This window comes from Mchenga conophoros, linkage group LG22 (assembly GCF_057382185.1).
Source record: "Mchenga conophoros isolate Kocher_MC1m ecotype Shallow Benthic linkage group LG22, M_conophoros_male_GT1.1, whole genome shotgun sequence".
Classification (NCBI taxonomy): Eukaryota; Metazoa; Chordata; class Actinopteri; order Cichliformes; family Cichlidae; genus Mchenga; species Mchenga conophoros.
In genome coordinates this window covers 20,744,114-20,760,175 of record NC_140546.1, presented here as the reverse complement: position 1 = coordinate 20,760,175, position 16,062 = coordinate 20,744,114, and the positions used below count along the sequence as shown (strand labels likewise).

At 46.1% G+C, this 16,062-nt stretch overlaps 1 protein-coding gene across 2 annotated transcripts in view; it reads right to left on the bottom strand.

Annotated features, from left to right (window-relative positions):
• sdc3 (syndecan 3) overlaps positions 1–14,077 on the bottom strand; it is a 40,839-nt gene extending 26,762 nt beyond the window's left edge. Inside the window, exon 1 of one of the 2 annotated variants that reach the window (XM_085262015.1) lies at positions 13,506–14,077. In XM_085262015.1, the coding sequence (XP_085118141.1) occupies positions 13,506–13,559 (54 nt within the window). In that variant the 5' untranslated portion in view covers positions 13,560–14,077. The remainder of the gene's footprint in view (positions 1–13,505) is intronic. The other variant, XM_085262016.1, reaches the window with a different exon arrangement.
• Between the last annotated feature and the right edge of the window lie 1,985 nt (positions 14,078–16,062).

The window sequence follows — 16,062 nt, the reverse complement described above, 5'->3', positions numbered from 1 at the left end:
TAAGTTAAAGACTGTAAAACCCTGATAATAAGACAATCCCCTATTAGCAAGGACTTGGTGATAGTGGCAATGAAAAACTCCCTTTTTAACAAGAAGAAACCTCCAGCAGAGCCAGGCTCAGGTATATCCAGCCATCTGATATGACTTGGTTTTGGATGACATGAGATTTTTGTTTACATCAAGGCTTAAAGGTATGCTTTAAAGGGTCACTTTTGATTGTGTCTGTGGTTCCTATCTAGTCATTTTTAAGGTTGGACAACATAAGGCTACATAAGGGTACTTGTAATTTTTTTAAATATTTTAGTTCTGATAAATGGGTGCATTTATTTGTGTGATGCTCTCACACACAGTCAGTATGTTTACTTTGCCAGCTAAGCTAGCTAGCTTTAGCCAATTACTTAGCTGCCACAGTTTTGTTCAAATATCATTAATTGTGGCTCCAAAAAACATAAAATTAGTTCTGTCAGCATTAATCTCGTTAAAATGACGTTAACGCCATAACCGCATTAACACGACAATCGGATCACCTCATGCGTGGGGCTGCAGGGCATCAATGCGTTTGCACGGTTAGCTCGTTAGCGCCGCGCAACCCCATGCACGGGGTGATCCGCGCTAACTCGCTAACGGAGATTTGCCGCATTAATGCGGTTATGGCGTTAACATCATTTTAATAAGATTAACGCTGACAGCACTACATAAAATACAACATAAAAGTTTGCTTAACCAAAACGTGAAGTCAGACTGGCTGTGTCCTTCTTTTACATACAGTCTTTGGTCTCAACACAGAACACAAAGTTAAGCTTTAGAAAGAAACCAGCATTTGTGTTTCCCAAAAGCCCAAACTATTCCTTTAAACAGCCAAAACAGTAGGAAACCACTGCTGCACGGTACATCTAGCAAAATTAATGCGTGCGTGCAGCAGGTAGCTGTAAATAAGCGTCTAACCAGGATTAACAGGCCAGATATGAGCGCAGCCTTTAAATGTTATTCAGGTGGGGAAGATTCATTGCCAACCAGACAGTGTTATCTCCCTTCAGCCTCTGTTGAATCAAATATCATCACAAGCTCCAAGTGAAACCATGCTCATTCATTTCTGACTGTTCTTTACAGCTAAAGATAGCTTTATCTCTCAGTGGGCAACATTACTCACTGACTAATTAATTAAGAGGTGTATTTAAGTAACTAATAGCTTGAGAATGATTGTCTAACGCACAGATTAGCTACACACTGCTTAGTATAACAATTGGTGATCAGTAACCGCCTGGTACTGTGGGCTCCGACTTAATTAAAGTGTGATTGTGGAGTCTGAAAGTAACGAGGTGGTCAGCATCCGTGTAAACTAGCGGAGATGCGTTAGTGGAGGACAGGGAAATGTATGGGTTATGATACCATCTTGCTCTTATAGCCCTCCTGTCTCTCGTCTCTGTGTAATCCTGTCCAGGTTGTTCTTTCCATTCAATCTGTATCAGCCGCTATAAGCTCTTTACAGGCGTGTGTTAACCACCAGGCTACCCCTGTCTCCCTCTCTCTCTGTTTCTTTACAGCTAGCACGGCTCCAATCCACCCCGTCTATCTCCCTTTCAATTTCTCATTTTTCTCCCTCGTCAGCGCCTCTGCTCTTTCATCATTTCACTCTACATAAAGTCAGTCCCTCCCCATTCTTCCTCTATTTTCTGATGAGCTCCTCTTACCACTTTTACATATTAACAAATTCGATTCTCTGCCTGGTCACCCCCGTCACCCCCCCACCCTCACCACATCAGCTGCGTTTTGTTCTCCTCTCCAATCTGCTTCTGACTTGCACTTTGGCCAGCACAAAGTCTTCTCATATAACTTTAGTCTGTGATTGCCTCTGACCTCATTCCCCTTTCATTTTCTTCAAATCTTCTCTCCCTCCACCTCTGCACCACACCTAATCACGTCTGTCGCCACACCTTGGTGCCTTGTTCAGTTTTTGGGAGACTACGCAACCACCAATATTTGTCTCTCCGTGTATGCAGGTGGCCCTACGACAGATTGGCGACCTGTCCGGGGTCTCACGTGAGACCCTAAATTGGATAAGCATAAAAAAATGGATGGATGAATTATTTCCAAGTGCGCTGAGCCACGTTTCATGTCGTGTAGTGTTTTGTTTGGCACAAATGTATTTCTTCCTCTTGTTTTTCTACCTTGTCAATCATCTTACATCTGTATTTTTATAGAGCAAATCATCCCAATCTCTCTCTCATCTCCAAAATCCTGTGAATTGATTTTTATGCGAGGGACTTGGGAAAGATTTCTTGCAATAATCCGGAGGACGCAGCATTGTAGCAACAACAATGAGCAAATTAGCAATTGTTAGCTCAGAAACGGTGTCCACTAATCACTAACATCCACAAAGAACTGGCTCCGAGGGTAATATTAGCCACCACTAGCTATCCTACTAATGAAGACAGATTTCTGTCCGTCTAATGTAGCCAAATGGATATCTCAAGTGGATCTTATTCATCCAAACTGCCTGTGATAGTTAATCTGCTCAATTAGCTTGCTGTTTTCAATTTACTTTATTATCTAACATTACAATTCAACCACAGTCAGATCAAAGACAGTAAACTACAGTCTGCAAGATGGATGTTGCCACTGTGACCGCACCCACTGGTTAGTGAAGCCTCGAGCTCTTGGACGTTGCCATTTTGGTGTTTTGAGACTGGATGTGACAGGCGAGGGGTGGATCTTCCTGTAAAAACCACACGCTTACTGGCATTTTTTCCCTACAGACTTTTACGCAACCGGGAGTCTTTTTGTAACCAACAAAGCCAGTACGAAAGATGGACATAGCTTTCAGGTCTGAAAAGTGATAGCTGGAAGTCACTTTGGAAAGTGGCTGGCGAGCGTTTGTAGGCCATTTGGTGTCTTCTGTGCAGGTAAACAGAACAATCGCAATGTCGGGGAATATGCATTGGTCACCGCATGCTCATGAACCAGTCTGTAGGCCTGTGTGACTGGGCCGATACTCACCTGACCCTACAGTGCCACCATGATTACACCACATCCAAAATGGGGGATAAGACAAAAACGACCACGTGTCTGCGAAACCTCAGAAGTTTTAGGGGCTCAGTCACTCATTTCAGGTCATATTGGATAAAAGAAGTTATAAATCTTGGTAACACTGTATTCCAGAAGTGTGGATTAACTAGTGAATGCTCATTGGCTAATCACCTGGGATTGATATGTTGTTAGCCAATCGGTGTGTGGTCTCTCTCATCACGTCCAAGTTCAAAACACCAAAGATGCTGAGGATGAAAATGTTCACCCCGAGGCATCAAAAAACAGTGGATGACATCACACTAGCTAGGTACATCTTTGATGGTGTCTACGGTAACCACAGCCACAAATGTAACACTGCTGGTTGCCGACTGCAGTTCAGTTAATGGTTAAATTATGCAGAGAAACAATAACACATGTTGTTTGTATGCTAACCAAAGAACCTTTAAATTTGAACCAAAGTAAATAAAGGCACAGCTCACATCAGAGGCTGACTGGGCTCATTTTAAAATGTCAACCAGAGAAAAAGGAAGAAATCATCGCCGTGAAGACGAAACGCCTCTCCTCTATAAATACCTCCTCTCTCTCGTCCTCATGCTGGGTATAATGTTTCAGTGTTGTGCGACCTGTCGCTCTGTCTATTGTATCTACCTCCATCATGTCGTGTCCTGTCACACAGACACCGCGCTCGATCGGACAAGGGAAACAATTATCATGTCATACACACGGCTAAATAAACAATACGTTCACAGACGTGTTTGTGCGCACAATCCTGGTGTCAGTCAGCCTTTCAGACCCGAGTCTCTGTCGGCTGAGATTAGGGCTAATCCACAACTGTTGGAATGAAAGATTAAGAATGAATCACCTGCTGCAGGAAAACCAAGTGTGTGCATGAGTGTGTGCACCTGCATGTGGAAGGGTTTATAAGACAGGCCCTCTGGGGAAAGAAGCGTGCTGCAATCACCAAGCAATATTACACAACCTCTATCCTCCTCCACAAACACACACACACACACACACACACACACACACACACACACACACACACACACACAGAGCATGTTTCAGTGTCCCTAATTAATTGGATCGATGTTCTTCCCTCATGGCCTGCTGATAATTGAGGGGACGTGAGTAACATGTGGGAAGCCTTTTGTTACTAACTTCCTGTTTATAAAGACAGGAAGAATAGACGAGGAGCTCTGCAGCGATGGAGGAGAAGGAGCAGGAAGGCTGGTGGGTGGAGGGTGTAAAGATGGATGGATAGAGAGAAGAAAAACGTTGCAGCAATGAGCTCCTGACCTCGTTCGCTCCTCTGTCGGGACGTTGGGCTAAATAATTCAAACACACACACACAGAGTCACATGCCTTTAGCACACAGTATTTCTCGTCGGCATGAGCGGCCTCCCCGTGCTCCGTCATCGCCTCCTCTGCCTCCATATTCGCATGTAAACACATAAATGCATCACTCAGGAAGCTCGAAGAGCAGATCTATAAATGCTCTCTCACTGTAGCCGTGCTGCTATCCCAAGGCCACAAACACACTTACAGGTCGTGCATTTCCGTATGCAAACAAGCGGATCCTTGATGAATTGCATAGTGCCAAAAAAGGAAAAAGAAATTGATATTTGTAGCTTTAAACTGAGGAAATGTCTTTATTCTTAAAGGAAATGGAGACTGAAAGAAAGAAGAGGAAAAATCTGCGGAAGAGACGTGTGTACGAACCCACGTGTGTTTTCATGTACTTTTCTCATCCAAGTGCCGATCTGAGCCCATTCTGACACCGCTTAAGACATGAAAGCCATTAGACAGGGAATAAAAACTTCCACAAACTAGAATCCATTTAAACTTTCATGCACGTAAAATCCCTCGTGTTTCAATTCGATCTGACATCGTTCCCGTTTTTTTAATCTTTATCTCCTCCTGTGAAACCTTAAAGATGTTCCCCTGAGAACACACCCTCTCTGTTTTACTCCTACATCTCCATTTGTGTGGTACTCCACCGCTATTCAGTACAAATAACCTTACACGGTTTTGATTGCCTATAGTGGCTATTCTGAAACAGAGGGAGAGGGGTAGTATTTCCAGTCAGAGCAAGTCAAACATCGGGCCTCTGCAAACAAGATGCAAACAAAGAAACTGGTTCTTTGCAACAGAGCATGGAAGGAAGAAGAGTTTGGGATTCAGCGGTAGTTAAGCTGAGCAAAAGCTACAGCCTCCTTTGTTGTTTTAACTTCATTATAGTTTATTTTTACAGGCGAATCAATACATCTATCAAATGTCTGTGGAAGACAACGTCTTCCCATCATGCAAAGTGACTTTTTGTCTCACTAAACCTCCCAAAGAAATTGTATTTGCACAGATATGCACTCCCTGGGAACTTTATTAGCAACTAGTTATAAACTGGACCTCGTTTTCCCTTCAGACGTGCATTATTTCTTCATTGCACTGATTCATCAAGGTGCTGGAAACACATGATCATCAACATCACACAGTTGATGCAAATTGGTCAGTTGCACATCCATCACCACACGCCAAAGATGCTGATTGGATTGAGATCTGCTAACTGTGGAGGCCATTTGAATGCAGTTAACTCATTGTCGAGTTCAAGAAACAAGACTGAGGTGATTTAAGCTTTGTGGCCTGGTGCGTTATCCTACAGGAAGCAGACACCAGAGGATGGATACACTGTGGCCATAAAGACTCGCCATCAATACTCAGGGAGGGTAAGAAAACTGTCAGGGCAAAATATGCCAAGAAAATCTCCCCCACACATTAAGCAGCATGAACCATCGATACAAGTATTTTCGCCCAGAGAACTGCTGCTCACTGGACACCAACATTCATTTTTTTATGCATAAGGACACAGCAGAGAGATGACAGGAAATAATGGACAACAGAAAAAAAAGCTCCCAGTTGTGACTGCTGGTGGTAAATGTAAAAGTAAATGATAGCACTGCGGGTTATTAAACTAATGGTTAACTTCATAATAAGTCCTGGAGATGAGTTCTTCTTAACTAATGATATAGTCTATAAAACCGTAAAAAACAAAACAAGCAAATTATAATTTTTTTTTAAAAAAAGGTCCAACAGTTAAATACTGAAATATATTGAATTCAGTTTAATTTCTAGAGTTTTAGAGTACTAAGGAACAGGGGATGTAAGATCAAAAGCACTGGAACATTTAACTGTGCCAACAAATCCGCCTCCACGACAGGTTAGCAACAAGCTAATGAAGGCCATGTGATCATGTTGAAGAGGAAGATAATAATGGGAATACCATCAAACTACTATTTTGGGGGATACAGTGAGCCAGCTGTTTTAGCTCCATGATGGACCTCAAGGACCGCCATGCTGCTCGAGGAGAGTGGGGAGTGTATACGTGTTCTACAATAAAGAAATATTTTATTCACGGCTTCTCCTCCAAGATTACTTCTGCACAAGGGCAAACCTGACACGCTCGTGATTTCCATAACGCTATCACCAAGATAAAGAGTGAACCTCCGGGATTTTGCTTCTTATTTAAAGGTAGAAATTGCTCAGACTGGCAGATGGAGAGGGGGGTGGAGGGTCAAGTGGAGGCCTCCAAGAGGCGAGGCTTAGGGTCCTGTTGGGAGTGTAAAGTCGGGGCTTATCGTGGCTTCACCCCACTCTTATCAGCCGCATGCCAGGAAGTACACATTCCAGCATCTCCACTGGACAACTCCGAGTGACCCCACCCATCCGGCCCTTTGTTAATGTAATTATTGTGTTGATACAGAAACGGGAGAGGGAAGAGAGTGGTACTAAAAAGACACACACACACACACACGAGTGATAGTGAGTGAAAAATGATAGCATCATCTCAGCGTATAGTTAATATGCTGCTAGAAGGCATCTACGATTCTCACTCAGCCAAACACACACACACAGACACACATACACAAGGGTTTGTTAGTGGGAAGGAGGCGCCCTGTTTCTGGGGGTTTTATTTATAGCGAAAGCTCTAACACACAGAGATCCCAGAATGCTTTGTGGGTTTGGGAGACGGTGCCGCGTTTACGCTCTCTAATTTTGAGTCCTGTAATAGCACACGCGCACACACTCACACACATCTACTGTAAAGGTGAAAGACAACTGCCATCTTTTCATCTGGATGTTTTTTCCCCCACTCGCTGTGCTTGAACGGGAGAAGGAGGAGGGAGAGGAGGAGGGAGAGGAGGCCGGGATGAGACGTGAATGAAGCAAGCGACGAGAGGGGAGAGAGGAAAACGAGACGGAGCGAAGGAGAGGGGGGGGGGGAAAGAGAGAGGGAATGAGGGATGGGAGGGGACGGAGAGGAGAGCGGGGTGATAAAGCTGTGACAGCGGCAGCCATGGTGGTTGTCATGGCGACGGCCGCGGAGACCAGGTAGAGCAGTCTCCTGGGAAAGAGCAGTGCATGCCTCCCTCCCCCACCCTGACTCTCTCTCTCTCTCAAAATCCCTCCATCTCCATCGCTCTGGCCTCGCTCCATCCCTTTGCTGCCATCCCAATCATCCAGTCCTCATTTTGCCCAATATGGCCCATCTCTTTCCTTTCTCTCCCTCCATCACTCTCCCACGGTCCTTTTACTTCCCTCGCTCTGGTTTTTTAGGTTCCTTTTTTTATCCCCTTTTAATCGCCCACCATTCCTCCCCGTCTTTCCTCGCTGCCCCCGTCTTTTCCCTTGATCCCCGTCTTGCCATTAACTCTTTTTCTTTTTCTCCACGCTTTCTCCATTTCATGCCCTCCCCTCCATCCATCGCTTTCCCTCATTATCTTCTCTTTCCATTCCTCTCCCTCCCTTCCTCTTGTCTCTATATTCATCTAACCCCCCACTCCAGAGAATATGTATGTGAGTATGTCTGCGCAGTGCTGCCCAATTACTGCAAGGGAGTCTGTGTGTGTGTGTGTTTGAGAGTGTGTGTATGTGTGTGTGTGTTTAATGTGTGTGTGTTCCTAGCCTGTTTTGACCTACCTAAAACACCTCCAGCATTCTCCGTCTCCCTCTGACTCACTGAATCAACAAAACTGCTGCTGCACACCACAGCTATTCACAGGAGCTGCACGCATATGTGTGTGTGTGTGTGTGTGTGTGTGCGTGTGTGCGTGCGTGCGTGCGTGCGTGTGTGTGTGTGTGAGCGCTGAGTTTGTGAGATTATTAGGGGCACAATGCTAAAGTGCGTCAGCGCACACATGTGAGCAGGCATGTCTGCACTTGCGTGTGGTGAACTGGTCATGGAGAGAGCAGGCAAAGTTTCCACGGCACACGGGGCCCCTTCCATCAGGACATGTTAGCGTGGCTCGGCGTGGGACTAAATGATAACTTTCTACCCTGCGAGTCTGGAGCGTAAGCAGAGATTAGATGACACATCTGTCAATTAAAGCAAATAACATTGCCATTTAAAGCAAAATATGTAAAGATTTAGGGATTTGGCACATACATTGTTTAAAACATAACTGTGCACAGCAAATTCTTCTTCAGAAGCACTGTTTTTTTGTTAATTACAATTTAAAGTCAGAAATGCTGATATTTCTCAGCATGAGAGATGCTTTTTTGTGCTTGCTTTTCATTTGTGCTGACAGCCTGTGCATGACTGATGTTTATGTGGAAAGCTTAATGAAACTGTGGTGCTAAGTCACTTCCAGCCAAATCCCGACTGTTGAATGACTGTTGTCAGCGGTTATCAGAGCCACACAAAAGCACCTGTTGGGCAACATGTCCAAAATCTCCAACCGGATAACCGCCGGTCTAACATCGATCGACTGCTGACAAATTTCTGCAGAAACAGAACTTTCCTCCAAAAACAAACTAACTAACAGGAAAAGGATTTAGCCTATTGGCTGACCCTAATCACCAGCAGGCGCCCTGGTACTAATCAATATGCTGTGTTTAGAAGGCACAGCTGACCAGTAGGGTATTGCATCATGCGTCACTGCACTTCTATCTGCTTTTCTGGGAAGACTGATGTCAGGCTAAAAGCAACAGGCTACACTGTAGGATATACAGCTACTCTACAAATTGATTTTAATACTGTGTATTAAGTCTAAAACTAACCAAGTGTCAACACTTTGGTGTTTATAGCTAAGCAAACCGTGCAAAAAAGGAATGTAAACAGGAAGTAAAAACAAAAACAAAAGAAGCAAAGCAGTTAAGTCCAAAAGTTGGGCCCCAAAGCTTACAACTGCCCTAATGAAGAACGGTGTTTTAATCTGGAAACACACCTTTGCTGCAGTTCTTTGAGGCAGCCTGTGAATCAGGTCTGCCTTAGATCTACGTCTACAGTGAGCTACTCTCAATTGTGTTGCTGCTGCTTCATCGCCCAGCCGAGGAGGGGAGCGAAATTACAAAATAAAAAGAGCAGAAGTGAGACTTCTAGTTAAAAACTAGAAGAAGAGTGAAGACTGTCAAGCTCTCAACCAATCAGCATGGTTTGCTTGGTGGTTTGATCCCAGTCCGTCTGTCAGAATATCCTTGGGAAAGATGCCAACCCCGAGTTGCTCTTTGATGCATCCACAGAGTGTGAAAGTTAGAAGTGCTCAGGTGTAGAAAAAGCAAATAGATGAATGCACAGATTCCACCATTACTTCAGCTCATCGGGGCAGAACAACCCCCACTGAATCAGGTAGTCACAGGAGCCAACCTGCACACCAGCTGATAACATTACAGCCTTTATTATCCATGGGTATAAATGGAGACGAATATGCCTTTCATGATAAGAGGTAAACTATTCCAGGTTATCAGACTAAAGCTCTGTCCTTCTTCATGTTAATCTGAGCTCTGAGAACAAGTCTTCTCAACCACAGGGGCTTCATTTAGTCTTTGCTAAAGATGAGCTGCAGCATTCTGAAGCATCTGCAGGCTGAGTAAAGAGTATAATAAATTACAATGATATGGCCATGAGGACAAAAAAGGAGGCTGGGTCTTCTTCTCAGCACTTTTATACTCAAATGAAAAAAATGGTGTTAAAAGCGAACGAAATTTGCTCCACTCTGACAGAAAAACCCCTCAAAATGCACGCATATAATCGCTCGATAAAACAAACAATCTTTTTTTCCCCTCGTGGTTGCAGACACCCACTAATTTTGTGTTCTGGGTAAACAGTCACATGCTCTTCACTGGAAGAAGAATATTCACAAACAAGGGTCACATGAGATGAAACGTCTAAATTATTAGTATGCAGTTTGACATCAGCGGGTAAAGGTCCCGCAGATTGCTGCGATCTTTCTGGGCTTACTCGGGGCCAATAATGACGGGCTCTGATTTATTGTCAGCTTTTTGCACACGGCTTTTATTTTGGAGGTCAAACTCCACGCACAGCTGCAGATTCTCAGCACCCATTGTTCTCTCAGATCAGACGAGGTCATATCGGCATGACCGGCACCGTGCAGGCAGGTCTCCCCGTCCATCCCGCCGCCGTTATCGCCTTAATGGTAAATGTGAAATTTCGATTCCCATTTGGCTGAATGGAGCACTAAAACTCTCCGCGAGAAAGAAAAACTAATTTCACTCAAATGCAGCACATCTGCTGTCCTATGTGATAAGAAATTGCTTTCAGATATGAACAGACACACAAACACCCGGGCCGGTGTTAGGGGGGCTGAAGCCTATCTTTATTCTCTCACTGTGTCCATGAATGCAGCTCCGGATATGAACCATGATCCTTTTCATTTCCTCTCTCCAGTGGAAGGTGGATACCATGCCCTCACCCATCCCTTAATACACACACCTGAAATACTTCCTCCACCCTGGCTGTGTTTTCTACCTGCCACCTTGTGTGTATGTGTTTGCGTGAGGGGGACTTTGTCCTCCAGGAGAGCGAGAAGGACCCACTTCCTGTGTCAGATTGCCTCTCACATTCCACACTCTCCCTCAATCCGCCCGGCTTGGGCTATTTTTTCCCCTCCGCCTTGATCCTTCTCTCTTTCTTCCTCTCTATGGGGGCTTTGTCTGCTATCGGAGGCACAAAACACTGATTCATTCCACGAGTTGAACATGATCCTCAAGAACACGACGCCTTTCCGCCAAACACAGACAAACACACTCGCACCATAAAACGCACTTGTTCAAGGAGAGAGAGGGCTGGCGAGAACAAGTTGTTGGCATTGGAGATTCACTATTTTTGAGCCCACACACAGACAGATGGACAGTCAGGGTTCTCATGAAGGCAAACGGATGCGCGCGCACACACACACAGGCTATCCGTGGGACACAACAGATGTCTGTGGGAAAATCAGTCTCCCATGTAAAATAAAGACGGCTGGATGTGATGTCACAGCTTTGACAACAGGAAATACCCACAGGGACAAAACACAGAGGAATCACTCAGAACACACACACACACACACACACACACACACACACACACACACACACACACAGTCTCCTGGCTTCAAGCCAAGAAGCATCTGAGAAAAGAGCTCATCAGCGGATGCACGCGACCACGGGTCATGCGCGCGTGCATTCAAAGCCCGGGGTTGCTTGAGGTTGAGTCTGTAATTATGACCCTCGACGGCAGCTGATCTATCAGTGCGCTCCTCACCACGGCGTATATTTACGTGTATGTGTGTCACACACCTGTCTCCATCTGCACACTTAAAGACAGATTAGGTCAGCTGGAGGCCAAGGATCTTTGGCAAGGATTGCAACCGACTGACCTACTAATCAGTGTTTATATCTGTGAGTGTGTGGTGTTGAAAACAGCTGCCAGAACTGGTGCAGCTTCACCGCAGAAACAACGAAAGATGGTCCAAGCAAAGCAAGGGTGAATTAGGCAAGAAAAGGCATTAAGCAGCAACATTTGGGCCTTTTGTACAACAATATGGAAATAAAAACTGTGACTATGTATAAAGGTGGCTTAAAGCTGATGGATCTCTCTGAAGTAGAACTGGTTTCTCTGGTCTGTTTAATTAATTGCCTGTGAGAAATAGAGGTATCCAAATATCGATGGTATCGACAGCAGTGCTGGTATGTGCATCAGATCGATACTAGTGCAATGGAACCGATACTATTTCTACCTCTATGTAGCCTGCTGAAATGTGTTAAATTGTTATTATTATTTGATTAGAAAACGTATTAAATATATGTGTTTAGTTATGCTAACTAATTATCATGGAAATTAAAACTCTGTGATTTAGTGATCATTAAAATGTGTTCATTTTCTATGTTGAAAGTGTCAATATCGGTATTGGTATCGGCTGGCCCTGCATTTACTTGGTATCAGATCGATATCAGCATTTGCAGTATGGCACTAGTGAGAACAGCTCGGGACCTTTAACAGGAAGTAGCCATGAATGAAGGTATAAAACTAAAACTGCAGATGAGCTAAAAATAAAACAGCAGGGGAGACGTGTTAAAAACCTCCAGCTTCTGAGTCTTGAAACTCAAAAGTAGATCTGGATCTTGATTTGTGTTTTTGGCGCTATCCTCGTTTTCTCTCAATGATTCAGCGAGCTTCCTCCCTCTTCCTCCACCCCCTCCTGCTGCTTATGGGATAAATCTGGATTAATCGGTAACGGAAAGTGTGGGCGTGTTACGGGGGGCGCGTGAAGCTCGGCGTGGATAGTTCCGGAGAGGAGATAGGTGTGTGTGTGTGTGTCTGTGTGTGCGCGCGCAGAGGAGGAGGGGGGAGGCTCGCGCATTCCCTAAACAGCTTGCCTCCTCGCGATTCCCGATGACATCATTCCATCCGAGCACTCGTTCGCGGACCGCATCGCCGTTAACTTTCCCGTTACCCCACCCACTTTGTGCCACAACCACATACCGCCGCGGGCTGTCTCTGTCACACACACTTATAACCGGAGAATGCCCCCCAGTTGGATTCTGGCATCCGCACAATGAGGGCGCTGATATCTGGGAAGTAATGGAGCACCCCTGGACATCCAGTCACAGGCACACCTTCTCTCTCTCTCTCTCTCTCTCTCTCTCTCTCTCCACACACACACACACACACACACACACACACACACACACACACATCGTCCTGCAGCGCGAGTACCTGGTAATAAAGTCGTTAAAACCGCAGTATGACTGGAGCCCCCAAATTAAGGGCAGGATGTTGAGCTGGTGACACAGACACCACAGAACGAGGCACCGCACTAACACCCGTAATCAAGCCCAATTAGAGATAACCCGCTAATTAACCCCCCCCCCCTCTCCTCCACACATGCACGCACACGCACCTCCTGACTCCAGGGGACACACAGGCCACAATAAATCCCGACATTGAGACACAAAGGCTGGTGTGTGTGTGTGGGGAGGGGGTGTGCGAGGGGGTAGCCGCCCCCCCTCCTTAACAGGAGTCTGGAACGGCCAATACGGATCCTGGGTCGAGTGTAGGATTTCCTACCGATCACCGACGCGCCGCCACTGTCTCATTAACGATAGCGCACTCACACACACACATACACGTGTGCGCGCACCCCGACTCCCGTGTGCGCAACGAGAGCTCCCCGGTTAACAAAGGATGTAAGGCTCGTGCTTACCGTGGTGGCGTGAGCAAGCAGCGCCGTGAGCGCCAGCAGCCAAGGCAGCTCCATGGTCGGGGTGCGCGGGCACAGCCTCCCGGTGCCGCCGCCGATGCTGCTGCCTTTACCGGTGTGGGAGGGGTGGGGGGTTCTGGGAGGTGGAGGGACCCCCAAAAAAGAAAAAAAAGCTGCTGCTGGCTGTCGCCGGCTCCTTGCTCTCGGTGCCTCGGTAGTCTGTCCAACTTCAGAGCGAGCCGCCCGTCTGCGCGACCATCCGTCCTTGTAGTCGGGCTTTTTAATCCAAGGCTTCACGCGCTCCTGCTGCTGGTTCCGGTCACCGCTGAAGCAGATTTCCACGATGCCTTCCGATCTGTCTGTTTCTGCGAGTTTTTGCGCTCGAAATCTGATAATTTACTACCAGAAGAAGCCAGACCTCGTCTCTCTCGCTCTCTTAATACACGCACGAGCTCTCTCTACCTCTCTCTCTCTCTCTCTCTCTGAACACACACACACTCTCAGGCTCTCTCTCTCTCTCCTCCCCCTCTCCGTTGAGGGCAGGATGTTCCGTATGGCGACGCTGGCCTGGGAGTTTGGCAGGAGGAGGGGGTGTGTATATGTGTGCGTTAAAAGGAAGTGTAGGGGTTGGGGGTGGATCTCCGCGTGCAAGGGCGAGGATGCCCCCTGCAGCTCGGTTAGGCACCCGCAGCCCCCCCTAAAACAAAACAATAAGCAGTCTGTAAATTCACAAGCAGCGGACCGCGGTGTTGGTTTGGTTAACCGCTCACACACCTTTAACGGTCAACCGCGCTCCTGCGCCGTGATTGGCTCAGTCACACCTGCGCCTGTACGTAAGAGGGGTTGATATCGCGCGATAACACCCCCCCCCCCCCTTCCCTCTCGGCTCTTGCAGTATGGTTAGCTGTTATTGCACCGCAGCAACCGGAGTGGAAACATTTAATGACCCGTCATATGCTCAAAGTTGTGTTCGCCACTTTTACAACCACCAGCGACGTCTGAAGGTGAACTTGAGCGTGCCTCCGTTTGGTTTCTCAGCTCCACCTGCCACTGCAGACCACGTGTTCCCTCCTTATCCCGAAATTAGCCTTGGGAAAATGTTGAATTGCATCTGATTGATTGCGAAAGACTATTAAGTAGGTTTTACCTACCTGTGATTAGTGGGATCAGAATGCTTTGTTAGGCTTATAAAATGTGACCTTTTTTAAAGAAAGCACTGCCAAATAAAGCCATCAGGTGTGTCTTCAAATAAAACTCGGTCTGATGTAGATTCTGGTAGTCTTGGGTGTGTTCTCCCACCACGTTCGCAGTGAATACATGTTTAACATATTGTTAAAAGTATTCACTCATCTGCCTTAAGGCAGGGTAGGGTTTAATATGACATCGGCCCACCTTTTCCAGCTATAACAGCTTCTGTTCTGGGAAGATTTTCCACAGGTTTTAGGAGTGTGTTAATGGGAATGTTGACCTTCTTCTGGATGTGTATTTGTGAGGTCAGACACTGATGTTGGACGAGAAGGCCTGGCTCATAGACTCCGCTCTAATTGGCGTTTTATCAGGTTGAGGTGAGGACTCGGTGCAGGCCAGTCAAATCTTTCCACACTAAACGTGCTTATTCATGTCTTTATGGTCCTTGCTTTGTGCACCGGTCATGTTGGAACAGGAAGGGGCTATGCCCAAACTGTTCCTACAAAGTTGGGACAATTAAATATCTTGGTATACTGAAGCATTAAGAGTTCCTTTCACTGGAACTAAGGGGCCAAGCCCAACTCCTGAAAAACAACCCTACACCTAGAAACTTTACACTTGGCAACCGCCAAACCCTGATTCATCCGTCAGATTGCGAGACGGAGAAGGGTGACTCAGAGAATACATCTCCACTCCTCTACAGTCCAGTCGTGGCGTGCTTTACACCACTGTAATATTGTGCTTAGTGATGTAGCCGCTCAATCATGGAAACCTATTCTGTGAAGCTCTCCAAGCACCGTTTGGAGCTCCTAAGAGCGACCCATTCTTTCACAAATGTTTATAGAGGCAGTCTTCATGCCCAGGTGCTTGATTTTATACACCTGAATCCTACGATTTGAATGGGTGACTGAATACTCTTGACAATATATTGCAGTCTGTTTGAATGACAGCACTGGAGGACTACAAGATGGATGTGTTCTGACTGAGGCCTGTTCAACACTGCAATGCAGGCTGATTATCAGTAAATTAGGACTTCTCCACTGACCGTAGGAGGGTTTTCACTCATGCTCTTCCTATTGCGATCACATAATGAGCATAAACAGAGCAGGGAGTCAAAAATAATAGAGGCGGTTTTTGGTACACATTACTTAAATTGTTCCCGACTTCTTCCATTCAGCACTGCTGGTTTGTCAGTCCTTGCGATGCCCCATTAAGGTGCCAGCCTCATTAATCAGCCACATTTATGGGAGAAAGTGGAGCATCAGGACCAAACGCCCTGCTCCCCTCTCTTGACTCTTGCTGTGTAATTGCAGCCGTATCCATTCGGTAGACATCGAACACACGCTACGGCACAGAGGATCCTGTTTCTCGA